This window comes from Tamandua tetradactyla, chromosome 23, assembly GCF_023851605.1.
Source record: "Tamandua tetradactyla isolate mTamTet1 chromosome 23, mTamTet1.pri, whole genome shotgun sequence".
Classification (NCBI taxonomy): domain Eukaryota; kingdom Metazoa; phylum Chordata; class Mammalia; order Pilosa; family Myrmecophagidae; genus Tamandua; species Tamandua tetradactyla.
The window spans coordinates 33,093,160-33,115,805 of record NC_135349.1 but is presented as its reverse complement, the minus strand read 5'-3'; the positions used below and the strand labels follow the sequence as shown (position 1 = coordinate 33,115,805).

Below are 22,646 nucleotides of genomic sequence, written 5' to 3'. Positions count from 1 at the left end.
TAAACTTACCCCAAAGACTATATTGCCTGCATTCCTACATAGAAATATCTTTGTATTTTGTATTACCCAAGAAGCACTTTTTATAAAAGAACGTAACAAATAGTTATGTAATCTAGATTTAAAGTCTCTTCCTTATAGAGACTACAAATTTAACTTTTAAGTGTATTTTCCTTTGGATTTTTTATTTGTAAATCTATTTTTTACAGAAATGAGATCATATTCTACATACAATTTTTACAGTCTCCTTCTTTTACTTATTGTATCTTGGACTTTTTTCCAGATCAATACATTTATTTGTTTAGAGGCTGCATCATGTTCTATAATGTGGTGGCCACAGAATTGATTTGATCAACATTCCATCAATGTGCATTGGATTGTTTCCAAATTTTCTCACTTACGAGCAATTCAGCAGTGAATGGCCTTGGGCACTTCAGTGAGGATTTCTGTAGAATAATTCCTGGAAGTGGGGTTTTTAGGGTAAAGCTTATGAACATTTTCAGTTGTAATAGATACTGCTAAATTGCCCTCCCAAAGGTTATGCCATTTTATGCACCCACCAGCCGTGCATGAAAGTGCCTCTTAGAAATGTCTTTTAAAAGATAAAATAGCTATTGTTAAGTCATGAGACACATTTCAAATAATTGCTGAAAGTCTTCCAGCTGTGACATAAGAGCTTGGAGTCCAAAGAAGTACTGAAAGGTCTTGAGAAACATGGGAGCTTAATGTATTAAAAGGTGACATTTTGGATCAGTGGCGAAAGAATGGTTTATTTAATCAATGGCACTAGCACAATTGCCTGGCTAGCTGGAAGGATGACATGTTTGATCCTTAACTCACATCTTACACAAAAACAAATTACAGGTGGAGTAAATTACAGAGAGTAAAGATTTTAAACTAAAAAATAAAACACATCAGAGGAAATCTTAGGAGCATATTTCTATAACCTTCAGTGAAGGAAACCTAGAAGCTTTAAAGGAAGAGATTAGGTGTTTTTTAATATAGAAAAACAAACTTTTAAAAAGAGGATATATTTATGAATTGCTTGTAGAGTTAATAAATAATATTAAAATATAGATCTAATAGATAATGTACAGTGGTTTCTAATATGAGTAACACTGAAGTGAAAAAAAAAGGGAACATTTTAGGATTGTATCAGAAAACTGGCCAACTTTGGGATTCTGCAGCTTTTATTTTGAAGAGAATTGGATGATAAACTTAGTAAGCAAAGTGGCCCCCAAATCTTTTAAGCCCTGGATGTGTAAAGAAAAGGGAAGGAAATGCCTTCTGTTTCTTTGCTTTTTATTTTTTGAGAAAGTCACCTACCCACCCAAAGCCTCAGGTGTCCCAGGAGAGAGGAGATAAAAACAAACCATCAAAACCAAAGCTCCGGTCACAAGTTCTAGCACTCAGTGAACTTCCGCCCTTCTTCCCTCATCTCATCCTGCATGAGCATCCACCTTCCTTGCCTTCTTGAAGTCTGAACCTATCAAACTATTCCCAGAGGTTTTTTAGAAAAGCCACTCTTCCCCATCTCAGTATTTGCACCATCCTCTGAATCAACACAGAAAATTTACCTTTATCCTTTTCCCTTCGTTCGGCCACTAGCAGGTTACTGTTGCCAATGAAACTGAGTTTATGGCACCACTCTCCTTAAACTCAAAACTCCATTATTCTGCATCTTTAGGGATCACCGATTTTAAATTTAGTAATCAAGAACGTTGGCTTTGGATTTAGGCGTACCTGGCTTCAAATACTGGCTGCTCATTTTCTAGCTGAATAAACTCATATAAATTCTAAGCCTCAATTTTCTCATCTGTAAAATGGCAACAAAAATGGTGCCTACCTCTTAGCATTGCTCTGAAAATTGCTATTATTAGTGCTAACAATAATAATAATGCTTAGCAAAGCACTTGACATTTAGGAAATGTCTAGAAATATTAGTTTACCATTGGCTACCATTATTATTTTTCATTACTTTAAGTTACTCTTTACCAATACATGCAGAAATAAACTTATTTGGTGCCAGGATTCAGAAGAGTTCACTTTCACCCATTGTCTTAGAGGTAGCAGAGGGGTAATTCAGAGTCAGACACTGGACCCAAGTCTGCCTTGCTTCAAATCCTGGCTTTACCACTTACTCCAGATGTACCTTGGGCAAGTTGCCTAATCACTCTGTGCCTCAGTTTCTTCATTTGTTAAATGCAGATAATAGTAATTCCAACCTCATATAGTTGTTATGTGGATTAATGCTTCACTATTTGGTAAACATTGTGAAGAGTGCCTGGCTCTTTGTAAGTGCTATGGAGGTGCTAGTTAAAATAATTAATAATAAGATAAACAAACTCACTAAGATTCATCACTTTTCCCCAGTGGAGTATGTCAAGGATAAAAGAAACAGTATGAAAATCCAGGTATCTATGTGAATATGAGAGATATTATGTGATTTACCATTATTTGGGTCACTTGCATTTTGGTTTTAGAATCAACTCTGGCCAATTTTTTTTTCTTTTTTTCGCATGGGCAGGCCACCCAGAATCGAACCCGGGTCTCCCACATGGCAGGCAAGAACTCTGCCTGCTGAGCCACCGTGGCCTGCCTTCTGGCCAATCTTTAAGGAGGAATTGCGACTTTCTGAGTTTTTTCCCCCTCTCTGTTTCTGTTTGATCTTCCTAAACCTTTCACTATTGCAGCTTTGGGGCAGGATTTAGGAAACTGGGGGAATGTATTGTTGCTGTCTTGTTTCCAACAGAGGGAGTGACTCTGATGTTTTACAAAGGGATGGGTGGAAAGGCAGCGCCTGGCAGGATAGCCTTCTTGCTAAATCTAGGACTTTTGCATGCAAATAGACACAAGGTTGCTTGTTGCTTAAATAGAATATTAGCTATTATCATTTTTCCAGCTGGAGTCTCCAAAGTTTGGTGCTGCCTCAAATTGGCAGTCTGCATTCTCTGCCATCACTTTTTCACTGGTTCCAACTCTGTAGAAAATTCTCTAGAAAAATTACTCCCCCAAAGGTCACCCAAAGCAATGATATTAGTCAGCGTTTATTAGCATTGTCTCTCAGATGCCAGGCTAAGCATTTACATGAATTTATCACCATTTAATCTTCACAGAAGCTCTAGGCGATTTCCCCCATTCTACAGAGAAGGACATTGAGGTGTAGAGAAATGAAACAACATGCTGTAGCAGATGTCAGAGCCTGTTCATGTCCCCTTGCCCTTCCATTTCATTGTAATCCAGCCTGATTACCACCTGACAGCACCTACATCTCTGCCTAAGGGCTTGCTCTGGTCACGGGCACGTACTGTGTCCAAATGCACATTAGCCTGGAAGTGCCAGGGTGGAATTAAGCACATACCCACCCCCAACCCCCCAGCCAACAGCAGCTCTCAACCAATGGCTGAAGGGAGTTAGAAGATAAATACAGTAACAGCTCATAACTGTTTCCTAGAGTTCCCTAGAGGATTAAACTCCAGTTTCCCAAAGTGATAACCTGGTTGACAGTACATCTTTTATTTTTATTGATATATATTATATATTCATATACCATGTACTCACCCAAAACGTACAATCAGTGGTTCACAATATCTACATATAGCTGTGCATTTATCATCAGAATCAACTCTTTTTCTTTTTTTGTGGAAAAATAACATATACAAAAAAGTAATACATTTCAAAGCATATCACAACACTTAGTTATAGAACAGATTTCAGAGTTTGATATGGGTTATAATTCTATGGTTTTAGGTTTTTACTTCTAGCTTCAGCAAGATACTGGAGACTAAAAGAAATATCAGTATAACGATTCAGCACTCATACTCATTTGTTAAACCCTACCTTCTCTGTATAACACCACTATCATCTTTGATCTTTCTCCCACGCTTCAGGGGTGTTTGGGCTATGCCCATTCGAAATTTTTCATGTTGGAAGGAGCTGTCGATAATATGGGATAGGGAGATGGAACTAGCTGATGTTCTGGAGAGGCTGGCCCCTCTGTATTTCAGGACTTTTCAGGTCCAGGGACTCATCTGGTGGTTGTAGGTTTCTGTAAAGTTACCCTAGTGCATGGAACCTTTGTAGAATCTTATATAACACCCTAGTTGTTTTTTAGGATTGGCAGGAATGGTTTTGGTTGGGGTTTGGCAAGCTATGATAGGTAGCAATGTCTAACTGTAGCTGTAGGAGTGACCTCCAGAGTAGCCTCGATAATGCATCTTTTATAGGCTTCCCTCCCTTCCCTCTCTCACTTCTTCCCTCCCTACTAGTGTTTCCTGGACTGTCCTCTCGAACTGTTTGCACTTCAATCATTATTTTAGGAGCTGCTTCTGGGATAACTCAAACTAAGAGAATTGTCTGAAGTCTTACCTAAATCCAACAGCCTTTTATATTTCATCCTCTTTGTGACCTTTAACACTATTGATGTCTGGCCCTTCTTGAAACTCTTCCCTTTTTGGTTTCTGCACCTCAGTGTGCTGGTTCTCCTCCTACTCACATGGCTCCTGCACATTCCCCTTCCCTGGCTCATCCTTTCTTTGGTCATCTTGTGTTGGTACCACCAGTGTGTCAGAGTGTCTGGTGTCAATGACAGAAAACCCAATTCAAATGCTTTTAATAACAAAATAAATTATTGGGCTATATAATTGGGAAATCATGGGGGTATAGTGGTTTCAGGGAAGGTGCTCAGATGAAGATCAACAATCTGACTCTTTCCACATCTTGGCTGTGTTTTCCTCTGCATTTTCTTCATTCATAGGCATGTTCTCTCCTAGGCAATGACCAGTTTGCTAGGCAGTGGCCACTGGTGGGTCCAAGCTATGCTTAGCTACTCAGTGGAACTCTTTCCTGAGAGTTCTAGCTTAAGTTGTGGGGATCATACTCATTGGCTGTCTTGGGTCATGTGCACACCCCTAAACCAATCACAGGGACCATGGGGATGTAGCACTCTCATTGGCCAGGCTGGGTCACATGCTCACCTTTGGAGCGGAAGTAGCGTGAGCCTTCCAGAATCACAAGGACTGAGAGTGGTGGGAGGTAGGTTCCCACAGGAAAACTGAAGTGAAATTACTCTGGGGAATGAATACTGGCTGGGCAAAAATAACAGGTGTCCATACACCAAGCCTTTGAACCCAACTCTCTGCTTTTCTCAGTCTGTGAATCCTCTCATTATTTCTATTCTCACCTGCCTGGGTATGACTGTGAAACCCCCTGTCGCTAGTCTTGACTTCACTTCTGAGTTGTAGCCCCATTTCCTCACCCTCTAGGGTTAGGCCTTTTCATTTTTTTACCACCCAGATCTGAAATTCAGCATGCCCCAAGCCTAACCCCCTCCACCTGGCTCCTCTTCTTAAGTTCCCTGTCTTTATCAGTCACACCTCTTAGGTTTCCATCTCTACCTAGTACTTATCTGGCAGCCAATGTTCCAGCCACGTTGGGCTGCTTTTGGTTTCTTAAATGGGCTAAGTTTTCTCTTTCTGGGCCCTTGCATGCACTTTTCCTTTTTCTGAAACCCTCTTTCCCATACCCTTTGACTCGTGAACCCCTAGCTGCTATTTAGACTTAGCTCAGAAGTCACTGCTCCACTGAGACCTCTACCCTGATCAACCTTCCCTGCTGAGTTTGGATTAGATGCCTTTCTCCTGAGCTCCAGGAAACCCTTACCTCCGCGACCACTGTGCTGCTTGTTCAGACTGTAATTACCTGTCCCTTTTGTCTGTCTTCATCATACAGGCAGGAGCCACATCTATCTTGTTCTTCATTGTATCTTCTGCAGTCCAGGTTTATGATTAAAAGCCTGTGCAAACCAAGGTTTGAATCTAGACTCTGCCTCTCCTGAGCTCTGGGATCTTGGGCAAGTTCCTTAACTTCTCCAAGTCTCAGTCTTCTCTTCTCTCAAGTGGGAATAATGGCTCTCTGAACTGTGGTAAGGAGTCAGTGATAATTGCGTACATGAAGTTCTGCACAGTGCCTGACACGTGGTAAGCATTTAAGTGGTAATTATTATTATTTGTTCTTACTGTTAATATTATATTTACTTTGCCCAGTGTCCAGTACATAACAAAGCCTTAATATATGATAGCTGTTTTTATTAGCCTAAGCCAGAACCTCAAACATAGAAGGTGCATCTGATAATTGAAACGTTCTTTTCAAAAATCTCAAGAAAGTGATGTCTTTTTTGCTTTCTTTGATGTACCTCAATTAGGAGTGATGAGATCATTTCTCCCCTTGAGGTGGAGTGGACCAGTTTCAGCTGGAGGCTGGAGACCGTCCTCCTTGTTGGAATGTCTTCACTGATGTCGTTGGGGAGCCCTGGTTGAGTGGCGCCACCACTCGCTTGCCCGTTTGATCAGGCGTGGGTGGTCCTGCCCCTCCTGGTGAAGGGCCTCATTGAAGTTAGTGAGGGTCTTGTTTGCAAGGAGTTCCAAGGGCTGCCCCAGAAGGCGCTCACCTTTTCTCATTTATCTCAATGAGCTGATGTTGATCTCTACACGATGTTTCTCCCCCTTGGCAGCCACAGGAACCGGTCATTCTCAGGCACCGCCACCCTTACCACCATCATCGACACCATAAATAACACCAGTCACTCCAGTTTATTGAGCATCTTGCATGGTGGTGTGTTAGGACTGTGAGGATTTAATGAGTTAGAAAGCGTCTCGACCTATGCTGTCCAGTACAGCAACCACAAGCCACAGGTGGTGATTTTAATTTAAATTAATAAAAATGAAAAATTCAGTTTCTCAGTCACAGTACCCAGCAGCTGCATATGGCTAGTGACTACCACATTGGACAGTTCTAATATAGAATATTTTCATCATCCCAGAAAATTCCATGAGACAGTGCTGGTCTAGAACAGGGGTTGTCAAGATTCAGCTTAGGGATCCACGGCCTGATTTTGTAAGTACAATTTTATTGGCTCACAGCCATGCCTATTTGTGTCATACTGAGTATGGCAGCTTTAGAGTGACAGAGTTGAGTAGTTGCGACACAGACCTATGGCTTACAAATCTTAAAATATTTAACTCAGAAGAAAAATGTGCTGACTTCTGTTCTACAGCACTGCCTGGCTCTTGGTCAGTGCTAAGTCAAGTTTTTCTATAATTATTCTTATTTTTACTATTCCATTTAAAGTTCTCCAAATAACTTTGTAAAGTAAGTATTATTATCTCCATCCTAGAGAAGACAAAATCAGGACTAGAGTTCTATGCTCTCACCTCCAGGAGACAAGGAACCACATTCATCTTGTTCATCATTTTACCCATATCTGGTGCAGTGATAGACACATAATAAACACTCAGTACATGTTTGTTGAGTAATGAATAGATGAATAAATGACTTTATGAATGCACACAAAAGGTATATCCCTTCCATTTAATGGGGGAATTGGAGCCCCTATAGAGAAGTGTCTTGTCAGAAGGTTATGCAGATGATGGGAGTGAGGGAACGGGGATCCCAAACCTTCCACTCCACCGCTTGTAGCTGCCAACTTGAAGAAGCCTGTCACTCCCCTCTCCCTACTGCAGCTAGACATTTGTTTAGCTCGACACTTCTCCTATTTTCCAGCTGCCAGCTTCAGCTGCTTTGCGGCTCTCTTGGGCACAGAGCTTCAGTTCTGATGTTACTGATGTGATTTGAGTCCAAGTAGGTCAGCCAAGTTTGAATGATCTCTCTCGGCCACTTCAGCCTGTGAGGTTTGTGTCGAGACCATCTGCAATTTTGCATGTTTGTTATAGCAAAACTAAGAGGATTATGGGGTATCTTCAGCCACTGAGCTGGAGGCTAAGTGAAACAGTATTCTTGAAGCACTTTCTTAGGTGGGTTCTCCAGGAGCAGTTGCTCAAAGTGGCTTCACAGTGAATTAAGTCAAAGATGCATTAAATTAATCCGTTGTGTAACTGCTTCCAGTCACTAAGTCACAGAATTCCGTCTCGCCCTTGGAGTGGCTTCGTTGGGATTCTGAGGATGAGAGCTGAGGGTGCTTCATTGCTAGCTGTTTCCTTCATCATCCAATATTTATTGTTCATGTTCTCTAGGGCAAGACTGCCTGGATTTGAATCCTGCCTTCAGTAGTTACTTTATCTTCTTGTGCCTCAGTTTCCTCTTTTGTACAATCAGAACATAGGTTTTTTGATGATTAATGGAACCAACGTATGTAAGACACTTAGAACAGTTCTGGGCACATAATACCTGGTGTGTAAGTGTGTGCTATAATTACCATTCCCTCCTTTAATCTTTCATCTCTGATGAGCATGCACTATTCCTTATCTGTTTTTTAATCCCTCACTGTAAGGTGAAGGTCTCAAACTCAGCCTCCTGCAAGGGCCGGGAAAGGAACTGAACTACAAACTGAGTCAGGTGGAGATCGCAGAGTTGTCCGATAGGAGGAGCTACTTTTCATTCACTCAACACACCTCTGTTGAGTACCTACTATGTGCCAACCACTTTTCATGGAATGGGGAAGCAGCAATGAATGAACCAGACAAAATTCCCTTCCCTTTTGAAAGTGACATTTTAGTGGACTCAGCTCCGACTGCTCTGTGACCACGTGAGGATATGGGTCCATTACTGACTGAACTTTTGATGTTTTGAACAAAAAGCCTGAAACCTGGATTTTTTTGAACAATGTGAACTTACCTTAAGTATTTCCAGTGGTTTCATAATATTTTCAAAACACAGTGCAGGGCCAATGCAAGAGACCTTGGGCTGCAGTTTGCAGCTCCTGCCTGAAGAGCTCTGGGAGGAGGGGTGTGTCTGCTCCCCACCCCTAGCAGTTGGTCTGATGTCAAGGTTGTTGTTGAGGAGGTCCCTCCTCCCTCTCCTGCGTGCAGGCTTTCCTTGGCTTTCTCTGCCCACAGAACAGATGCTGCTGCACCCCACACTGCAGGCAGTGAGTTTGAAGGCTCCTTCTCTCCTCCTTCCCTCTGGATGGCAGTCCTGGCCTGGTTCCCAGCTCCCAAACTGTAGACGACAGGAGGACGGAAGTAACTGCCTTGTAGTCTTCTACCAATGTGGGTGATGGTGGAGAGGTGAAGAAAAAGGGGTCAGGAAGTAGCCTTTAAAGTCAGAAAATTAAGTATCTTTGGTGCCTGAGTCTTTTAAAAGGTCTGAGAGCCTGTATTGGAAGAGTTACAGGAGAGAGGAGGAAATAAAAATTAGGATGCTTTCAGGTACAATTCCTAAGAGTAGATGGTTTTGGAGTGTTGAGGTTCCTGGAAAAATGTGAGAAATAGTTACCAAGGTACATCTTGCTTGGTGTGCATAGTGTTTAAAAATGTTCGCTCTTACCTGTGATTATTTGCAGGGGGGGCATATCTCTTGGGTTTGTGTCCACCCCACTATACCTTCTGCATTTCCCCACTGGCCTGGCGCCAGTAGGGCTCTGAGCTGGCATAAGAGGGACTCTGGACACACACACACACACACACACACACACACACACACACACACACACACACAGTCTGCCTTTTACTAGCTGCGTGAATTTGGACAAGTTCCTCCATGTTTCTGTGCCTGTCAGGCTCCCAGCAGGGAAGAGAAATCACTTAGGCATGTTCAGTGAAGAAAGGTTAGTGAGGAACACCCAATGTCTCCTTCCTCCTCTCCGGGCTCTTGTTGCTCCCCTCCATTGGCCTAGCCTGAAGGAGATTCATGGGACGAGGGGGACTGAGTAGTGAATTCTGTAGGGGTCAGCCTGGGCCTCAGAGCGGGCAGATTCAGAATCTGGAAGTGAAAATAGGAGCAACTGGCACACTGATCCTGTTTCCTTATCTTGAAAGAGGGGGCTCTAGGGCAGCCTACCTCAAAAGACTATTATTGAAGTGGGTGCTAAAGTACTCACTCAGGGTAGCACCTAGTAAACGGTAAATGCTCAGTTAATGTTGGGAACCAGTATGGGTCTGAAGCTGTTCTTTGGGGCTAAGGGTCCAGAGAAAAGAGTCTACAGAATGCATGGTCTCTCCTTACAATTTTGGTATCAAGAAAATTCCCCTCCCTCCACTGCAGTATGGACCTGGAATGGTTGCTTTTTATTCTGTAAGGTATAGGGTGCAAGTAGAGCAGGTAGGAGCAAAGATCTAGAGGCAGACAGCCTGGATTCCAATCCTGAGTGTCATTTTCTGGCAAATACTTACCTTCTCAAGCCTCATTATCCTCATCTGTAGAATGGGTTATTAGTAGTTCAAAGGGTTGTGGGGATTAAATGAGTTAATCCATGTAAAAAGCTTAGCATAATGCCTGGCCCATAGCAGGCAATCAATAGACGTAGCTCGTGTTGTTGCTGTTATTAATATTGCAATTATTACTGCCCCGGGTCACCTCCGAGCAAAACCAACCCACTGTCAATAGAAGAATCCCCACTGGATGGAGTCCATCCCACCAGGCTCTTGGGAGCTTCATTGATCATGCCGTTATCTTCTTGTCCTCCCACAGATATGATATTTCAGGGATTGATTGATGTGTGTGTGTGTGTGTACGTGGGTAAGGGTGGGCTTGTGCTTGACTCCGGGGACAGAGTGCTTTGTTATGCAGAGTAACTTGCCTGTCATCCCACTATGGGCCCCTTCCTTGAAAAGTTCCTAGCTATTTTTGAGCCCTCATGGTTCACATGTTCCTTTCCACATCATGTCAATGCCAGTGCAGAAAAATTGGAATCTCTTGGCAGAGTATAATGCAAAAGAGATTTCAAAGTGCATGGAGGATGAGTGTTGCTCAAATGACAGGGTATTAAGACGTGACAGGAATGCTGAGTTTAGAGACTGCAGGCAGCTTGTGTTGTCTTTAGACCTTGCTGGGTTTCTTGGGAAATCAGTGCGGGTGCTGGAGGTTAATGATGTCTTTAAGAAGGCACCAAACGTAGTAACCCCATTCTCCTCCTCCCACTTATATACTCCGGAAGATCAGAAAGAGTAGAGGGAGTGGCTGCCTCAGGACAACACCTGGGCTCCAAGGCTCAGGGCTCTGCAGGTGGAGGTACCTTGGACAGAGGGAAGGGACACCTGGAACCATTGAGGCTTTGCTTGCTGACATGAAGCCAGACTCTGGAGCCAGACTGAATGTGTGCAGAAATGTGGACCTAAGAGTGAAGTGCCAAACTCTTACCATTTGTGCATTTACTTACTGTCCCTGGGGGGCAGAGGATGACTTTGGAGACAGGTGAAGCTGAGTTCAGCCCCCTTCCCCCCTCTCCTGCCTCTTAAAGTCTTTAATCTTTGGCAAGTGGCTGAATCTTTATGAGAAACCGTTTCCCTATTTGAAAGAAATTATTACTGCTCTTTTAGGGTTATTGGGAGGCTTAGAGATCATGGGGTTACAGGGCCCGTGGGCTTCAAAAAATGTTCACTGAGCATCGTTTTTGCATTTGTTCTCATGATAGTTCTGAGGGGAGAATGAAAAGGTAGTGCCCCCGTTTCACAGGTGAGGAGACTGTGGCATGGAGGTGTGAGTGGCTTGTCCACAACTGTGTGGGTGGTGAGTACGAGAGCTGGACCAGAGCCTGAGTCTTTGGACCCTCCTCTGAGGTTGGCGATATGGAGTAGTGGTTCCATCTTGACCAGCCTCAGGAGTTCATTGGGCAGGTTTTCTAGACCTTTGTGAGACTCAGTTTTCCTCGTGGGTAAAATGAGGGATAATAGTAGGATTGCCTTCTGTGGTTGTGGCTGTTACCTGAGATAATCCTATGAAACAGCATGTGCTTGGGACATAGTGAGCACCCAATGAAGTGTCACTATTCACTGTATATTATTATTATTAATCATCAATAGTATTTAGCAATGATAGTAATTGTATGTCTTTGTCATCCAAAACTGCTTGGTTTTTTTCCCTCCCCTTCTCTGAGATGGACAGACTGGTCCATGTGACACCTCCTGTATGACCTCTAGTCCCTACTGCCCGGCTCTCTGCCCTAGGAGGTGGACCCCTGTGAGTTGTACCTCCTGGGCTTCCTTGCTAGCTGGCTCTTGTCTGGATTTAGCCAGTGGGAGATGACAGGAAGACCAGAGGGTGGGAGGAAAGAGAAGTTGGGGTATTTTCCCCCCTCTACTTCTCCTCCTCTGGCCTTCCTCTAACAGCTGCTGCTAAGCTCTCAATGGGCACTTATTCGACTGTTTCATTTGATTATACCTTTAGCCCTGTTTGTGGTAACAGTTTTTCAGTTACCAGGTGTTTTGTTTGACCACCTTGAGTGAGTTCCATTTCCTTCTGAGACCCCGAAGTTCTAAATTGTAAAGAAATTTAACTATTTAAAATAGTGTATTGACTTGTTTTCATTAAAGAAATAAATAAAATGGTACAACCACTTTGGAACACAGGCGGTTTCTTAAAAAGTTAAACAGAGTCACCATATGTCATGGCAATTCCGCTTCTAGGTATTTATCCAGGAGGAGTTAAACTATGTGCCTACACAAAGACTTATAAGTGAATGTTCCTAGCAGCTTTATTCATAATAGCCAGAAATGGGAAACAATCGAAATGTCCATCAACAGGTAAATGGATAAACAAATGGCGGAATAACTATATAATGGTACACTATTCATCAATAAGCATGAACTAATTATTGATACTGGCAACTACACGAATGAGTCTCAGACACTTTATTCTGAGTGAAAGAAGGCAGACACAAAAGAGCAAGTGTTGTAGGATTCCCATTTATCTACAGAAACAGATCACTGGTTGCCAAGGGCCGGTGAGGGTGGGGTGGGAGAGGGAAGTGATTGCACAAGGGAACTTTAGGGTGATGTACATGTTCTATATCTTCACTGTAGTGGTAATTACATGAGTATATAATAACGTTTGTGAAAAATTCATTGAACTCGACATCTAGATAGAATAGGTGTGTTTTCCTGTATCAAGTCATGCCTCATGAAGTTGATTACAATTTGTATTTGCTTTATTATTTTAAAATAGTAGGGAAATACAGAATAGTAGAAAGAAAGAAAAGCATCTTATAATCAGAGGGAACCACCCTTATTAACTCTTCAAATATTTCCATCCAGTCTTTTTTCTGTATATAGGTTTATTTACCCTCCTCAATTGTCATATTTAAATAAAAAAAAGCAAGTGGAAAGTCTCTGTCATAAGACACTTTTGATCATAACTTTCTTAGCTGGGCCTTGGGCTCATAACGTGATAGTTAGAGGGTTTGCCCTCTACCCCCAACATATATTGGGAGGAAATGAAAATGTTTAGTCTGATGAAAGGGAGACATTGGGGAAAGGGTGGGGGAGCGTAGCGTTGGCTTTAAGTCTCAGCCAGTCAATCAGTTAAATTAAACATTATACACCCCTAGTATGTGCTAGTTCTAGGGATACAGTAGTATCAAAAGAAGATATAGTTCTTCTGCTTTAATGAAGTTAAGGATCTGGGAGGGAAAGGTACTATTATTATTAACAACAACAACAATAGCAGTAACTGATATTTAAGGTGTACTTACTTTGTGTCAGTCACTGTGGTAAGGTTTTTTAGACTGTTAAAGTTTTTCATGTATTATCTCATTTTGTCTCTTGAGACCTCTGTAAGTAGGTACTCTTTTTATCCCTATTTTATTATTGAAAGTGGCTTAGAAAGGTCAAGTCAACTGGGAAGGACAATAAGGAGGTTAAACCTAGTCTAGTGGGTCAGGGAAGAGTCCCCAAGAGAATGATATTTATTCTGAGATCTGAAGCATCATAGGAGTTAGTTAAACAAAAAGTAAGCCTTGGAGACCACATTCAGTGACTATCTTTGCAGCCAGGGCATTGGGCTGGTTTTGAGTAGTAATTAGAGATTAGATTTGACAGAATTGGTCGTTACAGTGACTTTTGGTGGTAAGGGAGGAGTCAAGAGTGGCTCCTGGTGAATGGGACAGGCACATCCTGAGAGAGGAAACGTAGAAAGGAGGCAGCACAAGAACTTGCAGCGTGGCATGATCAGGTTGTTATCCAAATGTCGATGCTGAGAAACGTGGATATGTGAATGTGGAGCTCAGGGAGAATTCCGGGGCTGCAGGTATAGATGTGGGAGTCACCAGCAGGAATAGGTAGGAGCCTCGAGGCATTCCAATCAGTAAGGGCTGGGGAGAACAGGAGGAGGATGAGGGGCCAGGAAAGTAGAGGCCACAGCGGGCAGGATCAGAAAGTAACATGGAGGCAGACTTTTGTGCAGTCTGAAGATGGACTTTCTACTGTTAGAGTTGTCCTTAGATGGGCCCCTTGTCCCTGGACACATGCAATGAGAGGCTTGATGACCATCTTTCTGGGGTGTTGTAAAAAGAATGCTTGCCTTAATATGGGGTGAGATCATTTGCCTTTGAATTAGTTAAGGTTCTTTGGTTGTTTGTAGCAACAAAAATATACTCCAGTTGTTTTAAGGGGAAAAAAAAGTAATTAGAAAGGTATGGGGTAGCACAGATAAAGTGCCAACCCTTAGAAAGTTCAGGGTCCAGAGTAGCTCTGGGGATCTAGGTGAAGAGAATTAGTGTATGACCTTCTTACGGTGATGCTGTTGGGATGAATCAGCTGCAGCTGTGTTCTGTCCTGTATCTCTCTGCCTAAGAATAAAATTCTAGGGAATCTGAGTCTGGTTTATCTTGGGTCACTTGCCCACCTCTTGGCTGGGGAGAGTGGGACACCTTGGTTGACAGTCCCACCAAAACTGCATACAGTGGAGGAAGGATGGTTTCTCAAAGGAAAATCAAAATGCCAGTTACCATAAGAAGAGGGAGTGGATACTGGGCAGACAGAAGCAACAGATGTCCACCATAATCTTTGTCTTGGATTCAGTGATTTTTTTCAACCATCACGTGGCAGGCCACCCCTATTTGCGGAGTGGTTACTAGTGTTCTGCCTGCCAGAGGATTAAGCTTTCTGAGTTTGCTTTTTAAAGTGGTTGGGGGACTGGAGTTGACATAGATTTATTTCTGGACTACAATCCACTAGTTCTGGAGATGCAGTTTGGCAGATGTGATTCATTGTCATATCAAGAAAGGGCATGTGCTTGCAGTAAGTGGCCTCTCCTTCATCAGCAAGGGTAGGATGCTGGGAGTAGGCAGATGGCAGAAAGCATTGTTATATCATGGAGGTGGGTGTTCCCGTTCGAAAGGCATTTAGGAGAAGAAGCCTGAGTAACCAGCATCCATGAACATAGGAGACCTGTCAACTCTCATGTTTCCTGGCACTTTCTTTCACCTTTACAAACTCATAGGTGCAACTGTCTTCAATCATGGGCTGAAACACTGCATTCCAGCTTTCCCCATTTCACCAGTTATGGAGTGATTTAATTGAACATTCTTAGTACCAGGTCCCTAAACTGGAAAAAAAAAAAAGCTTACTTATGGGAACACATGAAACACTGGAGAAAATAGCGATCCCCTTCTGTACATCCTCTAACTTTTCACCTTTGGTTTATTAGTCAGAACTCCTTTGGTTGCATGAGATAAAAATCCAGTCCAAATTGGTTGAGGCAAAGAGGAATTTATTGGCTTATATAGAAAAGTCTGGGGATTCTCCCTTCAGGCCTGGTTGGATCCAGGTACCATGTGATCACCGGATGTCTTTTGGCTTTTTGCTTTGCTCTGTGCTGGCATCATTCTCAGGAAAGCTTTTTATTTGTGATGAAAGAATGGCAGATGTACTAGCTTAGCAACTCTGCTGGTGACAAATAAACCTCTCTCCTACTAGTTCCAGGAAAATCCTGAAGCTGATTCTCACTGGTCCACCTTTGGAGTTGAGGGGTGATAGCCTTCCAGGACTTACACAAACTGTGAGTCAGAGAGGGGTGATTCCAAAAGGAAAACTGCTACTCCTAAAGGAGGTGTGCAAAGGATGGATGCTGACCAGGCAGAAGCAAGAAATGTTCACCCCACTTGGTTTCAGAGCCAGGTGTTTTCCTGGCTAGCACCCTAAGGTTGAATGTGGCTGATGAGTGAAGGAATGTTAATACTTCCTTGGACAACAGCTGTATGTCCTTCTGCCCCCCATCTTAGGGACCTGATCAAAAGACAGAGGCCAAAGGGTCAAGAACAGTCTCCATGTGTTATCCAGACAAGCAGGATGCTCATAGCAGCTGTCCTAACCTCTGAACCGTGAATCTTCTCAGTGTTTTGCTTCCCAGAGGGGCCTGCTCAGTGGGCCTTTCTCCCTTAGGGTTATAGCAGAAGGTAGGGGTGTGGGGGTGAGAACTTTTTTCTCCCGAGTTTATTTGCTTCTGAGGCTTGTTCTTTACCTCTTGTTGGCTCAACTCCTTCATCTTTAGTTAAATTAATTTGTTAACATTATAACCTAAAACTTTCCTTTCCTGCAGTTGCTGACCCCTGCAAGGTTATTGCTTTTGTTTCTCCTGCCCTCTAGTGCTTGGCTATTCATAAATAAATGAACTTTGCTCTCTGTTCCTCCTCTCTTACAGGAGGAAATAATCAACCATCTGAACTTTAAAAATTCCTTGTGAGGTGGGGTAAATAAAAGGGAGCTCACCCATACAGTGGGGTAACATGCAGCTGTGGGAGCAGAGTGGGGTACATGAAACAGGCTCCCAGATTTGTTAAGTGGGGGAAAAAGCATACGCCAGAAAAGTGTGCAGACCGGTGATGCTCAAATCACACAGCACATTAGAATCACTTGGGGAGCTTTTTAAAAGTACCAATGTTTGGGCCCTGCCTCAGACCAATTAAATCAGAATCTCTTGGGGGTGGGACCTAAACACTGATTTGTTTTAAAAGCTCCCAGTGATTTGAATGTGCACTCAGGGATGAGTGTGGTGGTGTAGAATACGTATCATTTGTGTCAAACAAAAGGGACACTGATAAAAACCAAAAGGAAATAGGGAATGGCTCACTCCATCAGTATATGTAGATTCACAGATGTACTTTCATATATAGAGAACGATACAGAAAAACTAGGAAGAGTAGTTTCCTCTAGTAACTGGGAGTAGAGCATTTTTTTTTTAGCCATACTCTTTTTTTTTTGTATGCTGTATGGCGAGGCCAAATTTCATTATTTTTCCATGTGAGTATCCCATTATTGCAGTACCATTTGTTGAATTTTTTGTTTTGTTTTGTTTAGTTTGCTTGTTTATTTGTTTTTTGGGAAAGTGCATGGAATGGGAATTGAACCTGAGTCTCCTGCATGGCAGGTGAGAATTCTACCACTGAATTACCCATGCACACCCATATACTCTTTTAAGAAGAACTTTCTCACTATATCCTCAAAGCCAGTGAAGCATGGCTATGAGAATGACCCTTTGAGCTAAGGAAACCCCCAGACTCACACACCATTGCATCATTTCTGACTTCAACTGCCTTCCCCTTAGACTCAGCCATGATCAGCAATTTTTGAGTGTGGGAGTGACCAGTAGAGCGCCTTCGTTTATTCATCATTCATACATTTTTTTCATCATTTTTCCATATTCTTATTAAGAATTAGAAAAAAAAGGAAAAAAAAGAATTAGATATGAGCTAGCATGTGCTAGTTACATTAACCTGATTTCATCCTGTGGAATTGGTGGTCGTATCCCTGTTATGTGATGGAGGATAGTTTGGCTCAGAGAGGAATGTAACGAAGGTAGAAATATTTGAGGAAATATCAGCTAAGATTGAGCTTACAAATTGATGGCACTCCGATGTGTTTGGATGACCTGCAGAGAGTTAAAAAAAAATATCCTATCTGGCAATGCTGGATTAGCAAACCCAGTGCTACAGTTGGCTGGAGTTGAGAGGTGACTGTCCCTGAGATTGGGTCACGGGCTCTCCAGTTCAGCCAGTCACCACCCTTCCCTACTTTGTCATGAAGCCTGGTCTCCATAGGCATTTGAACTTGTAACCTCTGCATGAAAGTAGATAGAATAAATGAATGAACCATTGTCTGTCCCCATGAGGATTCTGAGTTGAATTTATCCTGTAGAAGGTGACATTTCTATTCCAAACTGGCCTCCAGTCTGCTTGTTGGAGAACTAAGTTCTCCCTTAAATTTCATTCGTGGATTGTGTTTGATGGGCTGTTGACAGTGATACATTTGTAGAAAAAAATTGCACAAAAGGGAAAGTACAAAATACATTATAGAAGGGGACATTCATTCAGCTTGGCTGGAATATGGGGCAGTGGAGAGGTAGTAGATAAGAGCAAAATGAGACTGTGGTTATATTGTGGATGGATGCCAGGCTAAGATATTTGCACTTTATTCTTCAGGCCGGTGTTATACAGTACAACTTTCTACAGAGATGGAATGTCTTACCTTGGTACTGTGCAATGCAGTAATTTCTAACCACATGTATCTGGAGACCTGAAATGTAGCTAGTGAGACTGAGAAATTGAATTTTAAATTTTATTAAATTAAATCTAAGTAGCCAAAGGCAGCAAGCTGAATTTATTGGAGCAGAGGAATAATACTAATCAAAGCCAGGTTTTAAGAGGATGGATTTTCCAGGAGTGTGTAGGCTGCATGGGTGGGAGCAGGGGAAGGAGGCAAATAAGAATAATATTGACAAGACTTAGCATCTATTAGGCACTTACTGTGTGCAAACACTGTGCTAAGATTAACTCATTTAATCTTCATAATACTCTATGAAAGAATATTGTTATATCCCCATTTTACAGAGTAGGAAACTGAGGTGCAGCCAGGTTAACTGATTACTCAGGGTCACATAGCTAATAAAAAGTGGGGCCTGGGTAGAAATCAGGCCGTGTGGCTGCAGAGCCCTCACCATGAACCCCTCCATCCGGGAAGGCTGGAAAGACATTAATGAACCTTCATTGACAGCTTTGTACTAGACACTGAGGGTTGCATTCACACATGGCATCTCATTTACTCTTCAGAACAATCCTGTGACATTAGTAGTTTTATCTCCTTTATGGTAATAGAAACTTAGGCACATAGAGGTGCTATATCAAGATGCACTGGAGACCAGTTAAGGCTTTATTGCAAAAAAGTCTGAGTGACTGAGGGCAGTTAAGGTGGAGTCAGTAGGGACTGTACAGAAGGATATGATAGAAAAGATGTTGCGAAGGAAGAATCAGTAGGATTTAGCAACTGACTGAATGCGGGGGTGCGGAAAGTGGGGGAGGATTTCTTTTGGAGCTGTCAGATGAATGACAAACACAAATGCAGCTGCGCCATCCAAGTTAAGAGTGTGGGTTCTAAAAGAAAGACAAACCCGGTTTCAAATGCAGGCATTGCCAGTGAATAGTTGGGCAACTGGGGCAAATTTCTTCTCTCTGAGCACCAGCATCCCCAATAATATAACAAGAATCCTAATACCTTCTCAGAGGACTGTGATGAGGCTTAGGTCAAATCATGGATGTGAAAACCCTTTGCAAATTTTAGTGTGGCCATATGAGTCATTCTTGTTAATGCTAGTAAGGCCAGGTTTTAGATGGAAATAGTGACCAGACCTTTCTGCCTTTGATCATGGAGATGGTTTGAAACAGCATTTGGGGGAGAGCCACCACATCTTGGATACCAGGCAGAGTTTAATGCAGCTAAGCCTTTGGGTCAGCTTTGACCTGGGAGGAAAGAGTGATGCTCTGTAGCTATTGCCAAGCAAAATTGCATGCCTGGTCAATCCAACTGAGATGTCCCTTCCCGCCAACCACTTTACATATATTGCCTCATTTAAATTTCACAACAGACCTTTAAGAGTAAGTACTATTATTATTTTTTCCCATTTTTGAGAAGGAAAATGAGGCTTAAAGAGGCATAGTAACTGGATTGTCTTTTAACCCATAAATGGAAGGATGAGGGTTCAAACCGAGATCCAGGCCAATAACTCTTGCATATGATGGGCCTCTCCTTTGCGGAGTTTGCCTGTTCGTAGCTTTCTGAAGAGAAGAGGGCTAAGAAAAATGCTGAGGACCCACCACAGATATTTGCAGCTAGTGCTGAAATTTCTATCTTAGGTTGATGTGGATTTGGGAGCCAAGACTGCTTCCTAAGGATGTCAGAATTGGGTAGAAGATTATGATCAACTCCAAATAGCAAAAATAAATTTTGATGACTTAATTTGGTTCTCTCTGGAGTGCAATGAATAAATTTTAGTTGTGAGAGTTGGGAGTTTGGGGGTAGGGTGTAGTGTGAAGCAGAGAGTTAGGGTCTCAAGGCTTTCTTGGGACATTCCAAAGAAGTCCTCTGGGAGTGTCCCCTGAGCTTTTGACTACAATCTACTGCTTCTGGGATCAACCAGGGGTTTCTGATCCTTGGCTGTTGTGTTGGTTTTCTATTACTGATATAACAAATTAACACAATCTTACAAGCTTAAAACCACACAAATTTACGTCTTACAGTTCAGGAACTCAGAAGTCCAAAAATGGGTCTTATGGGGCTAAAATCAAGGTGTTGGTAGGGCTGTGCTCCCCTGGATCCTCTAGGGGAGAGTCCATCCCTTGTTTCCAGCTTTTAGAGTCTGCCCTCAGTCCTTGGTCTCCTTGCAATAATGACATCACTCCAACCTCTGCTTCCATTGTCACATCTTTTCTTGTGTTTATATGGAGCTCAGTTAGTCTCCCCATCTCAAGATCCTCAACATGATCATATCTGCAATGGGGGGTCCTTATTCTTCTGACCACAGCTGGCGTATGACCGTCAAACTGTTACATGTAGTGAAGAAGAGGTGGAGGTGATTAGAGCTGAGATTTCTTTCTCATGGGTCTCAAATGCAAATGCTTAGTGGCCAGGTGAGTAACAAAAATGTCTAATGAAGGCTAGGTGGGAGAAGCATGCCTGGCCTATCCAAAAGGGGAAATTATTACTCAGCTGCAGCTGAGAATGAGGGCCCATGTTGCCCAATCTTCCAAGCTTTTAAGCAAACCTGTATTCAGTGTAGGCTCGAGAAGTTTTTTGTTTGTTTTTTTGTTTTTACCCCAAATTTTGTGTAGTCACAATAAAGCATGGCTGCAGGCTGGATTCAGAGGACCGGAAGCAGCCAGCTTTCAACTTCTGCAGAGCAAGCAGCTATTGAATAAACTATGAAGCATCTGAGAATTTTTGGTTCTTACCAGACGCCCGTTTGAACAAAGGACCCGGTACCTTTTGTAGCAGCTCAGCAAATATTGCCTCTTCTTTAAGAAAACTGGTCTACCCTGAATTTGCCAAACAGAAATGAAGGGGTGTTTATTTGCATCACAAAAGGATTTAGTATGTTTCTTTAAATAGCTAGCCGTCCTACCTTCTTCAAAGTGTTCTAGTTAACTGGAAATTTTATTTGCACCTTACAGAAACATATCGTGTAAAACAAGTACCTGCACCAGAAACTCACCAACCTCTGAAAATCAGTATCCAGCCTCTCTTCCCTGTAGAGTATGCACAGGGTATAGTCCTGCCTCTTGGCATATTCTTCCTCCATGGGAATGGATTGTTTTACTTCTGTGGCTAATTGGAAGGCTGCCTAAAGGGATCTTTTCAATGAGCGATGCTCTTTTATCTCTCGTCCTGTTAATGGAATTTGGAAGCACCAGCCAGGAACTATGTGTACCAGAGTTGATTGTGCTTTCTTCTTTTGTCTGTGGCTGATGATATTCATTTTTTTTGTTCATTCGTTCACGAGACATTTATTTATCAATTATATCCCAGGAATTGTGGTAGATACAGGGAAACCAGAGATGAGGGGTCCCCACCCCTGTCCAAAAAGGGTTATCGATAAGTAAGATCATAACTGGTATTTTGATTATTTTGAAGAAAGATTCTTGACTAAAGCAACCACTTGTAAATAGGAAAAAAAAAGCTTTCCTAAATAGCCTTGGGTCAAAGAGGAAATGAAAATGGCAATAACAGACCATTTTGAAACTTAAAACAGTGATAGCACTAAATAGAAAACGTAGGGGGCATCTAATGCTGTATTCAGAGTAGTGTTTTTAGGCTTAAATTCTTTAAATTTTAATAAAGAAGAATGGGAATAAATTAACTGAGCTGTTAATTCAAGAAGCTTTTAAAGGGTGGGGCACAGTGGCTCAGCAGGCAGAATTTTTGCCTGCCATGCCAGAGACCCAGGTTCGATTCCCAGTGCCTCCCCATGTTAAAAAAAAAATTTTTTTTTTAAAGAACGATGAATAATAGTAGCAGACGTTTGTTGAATACTTGTGATATGCTAGGCACGGTTCTGAGCATGGATTAACTCATTTAACAACACCTCTGTGAAATGGACACTTATTGTCACGGCTATATTCAGAGAGGAAAATGAAGCATGAGGAAGTAAGATGAAATGCTGAAATTATACAGCTTGTAAATAGTGGGTGCAGGATCCAAACTAAATGATGCATACAATTTGACCCCAGAATCTGTACTCCTTAATAAGTAGGACAAATAAAAGTTAAAATACCTATTAATAAAATAGGAAAAAAGAAATTCATAAATATTTCCAAGATCTGCTCTTTAAAATGATAGAATAATAAATGAAATGATAGACTAATAAAATAGACACAAGGAAGACAAACTTCTGGAAAAAAATATAGAGAGAGACTATCTAACAATAAAATGTAAAGGATGAGGTTGGGCATGTCATCCCAGATAAGATGGTAGAATTTAAAGACACCCAAGGAGAACACTGTGGATAATTTCTAAGGAAAATATAAATTCCCCAGATTAGTTTCAGAAAAGGTGAAAACTTTCCTTTGATACTGAAAGGTAGAGAGTACAGATGAGTTGAAGTTGGTGAAAGTACATAATGAGATAGCACTATCTGCTGTCATCCCTTCAAGT

General features: G+C 42.1%; 1 protein-coding gene across 6 annotated transcripts in view; it reads left to right on the top strand.

The window, feature by feature from the left end:
* PRKCB (protein kinase C beta) overlaps positions 1-22,646 on the top strand; it is a 388,768-nt gene that overhangs the window by 124,251 nt on the left and 241,871 nt on the right. The window contains exon 1 of one of the 6 annotated variants that reach the window (XM_077141519.1): positions 4,413-5,031. The exons of 2 other annotated variants lie outside the window; for them this stretch is intronic. In XM_077141519.1, the coding sequence (XP_076997634.1) occupies positions 4,773-5,031 (259 nt within the window). In that variant the 5' untranslated portion in view covers positions 4,413-4,772. Of the gene's footprint in view, positions 1-4,412; positions 5,032-5,573; positions 5,976-15,649; positions 15,727-22,646 lie in introns of those variants that run through there. 3 more of the 6 variants (XM_077141518.1, XM_077141523.1, XM_077141524.1) reach the window with 3 other exon arrangements.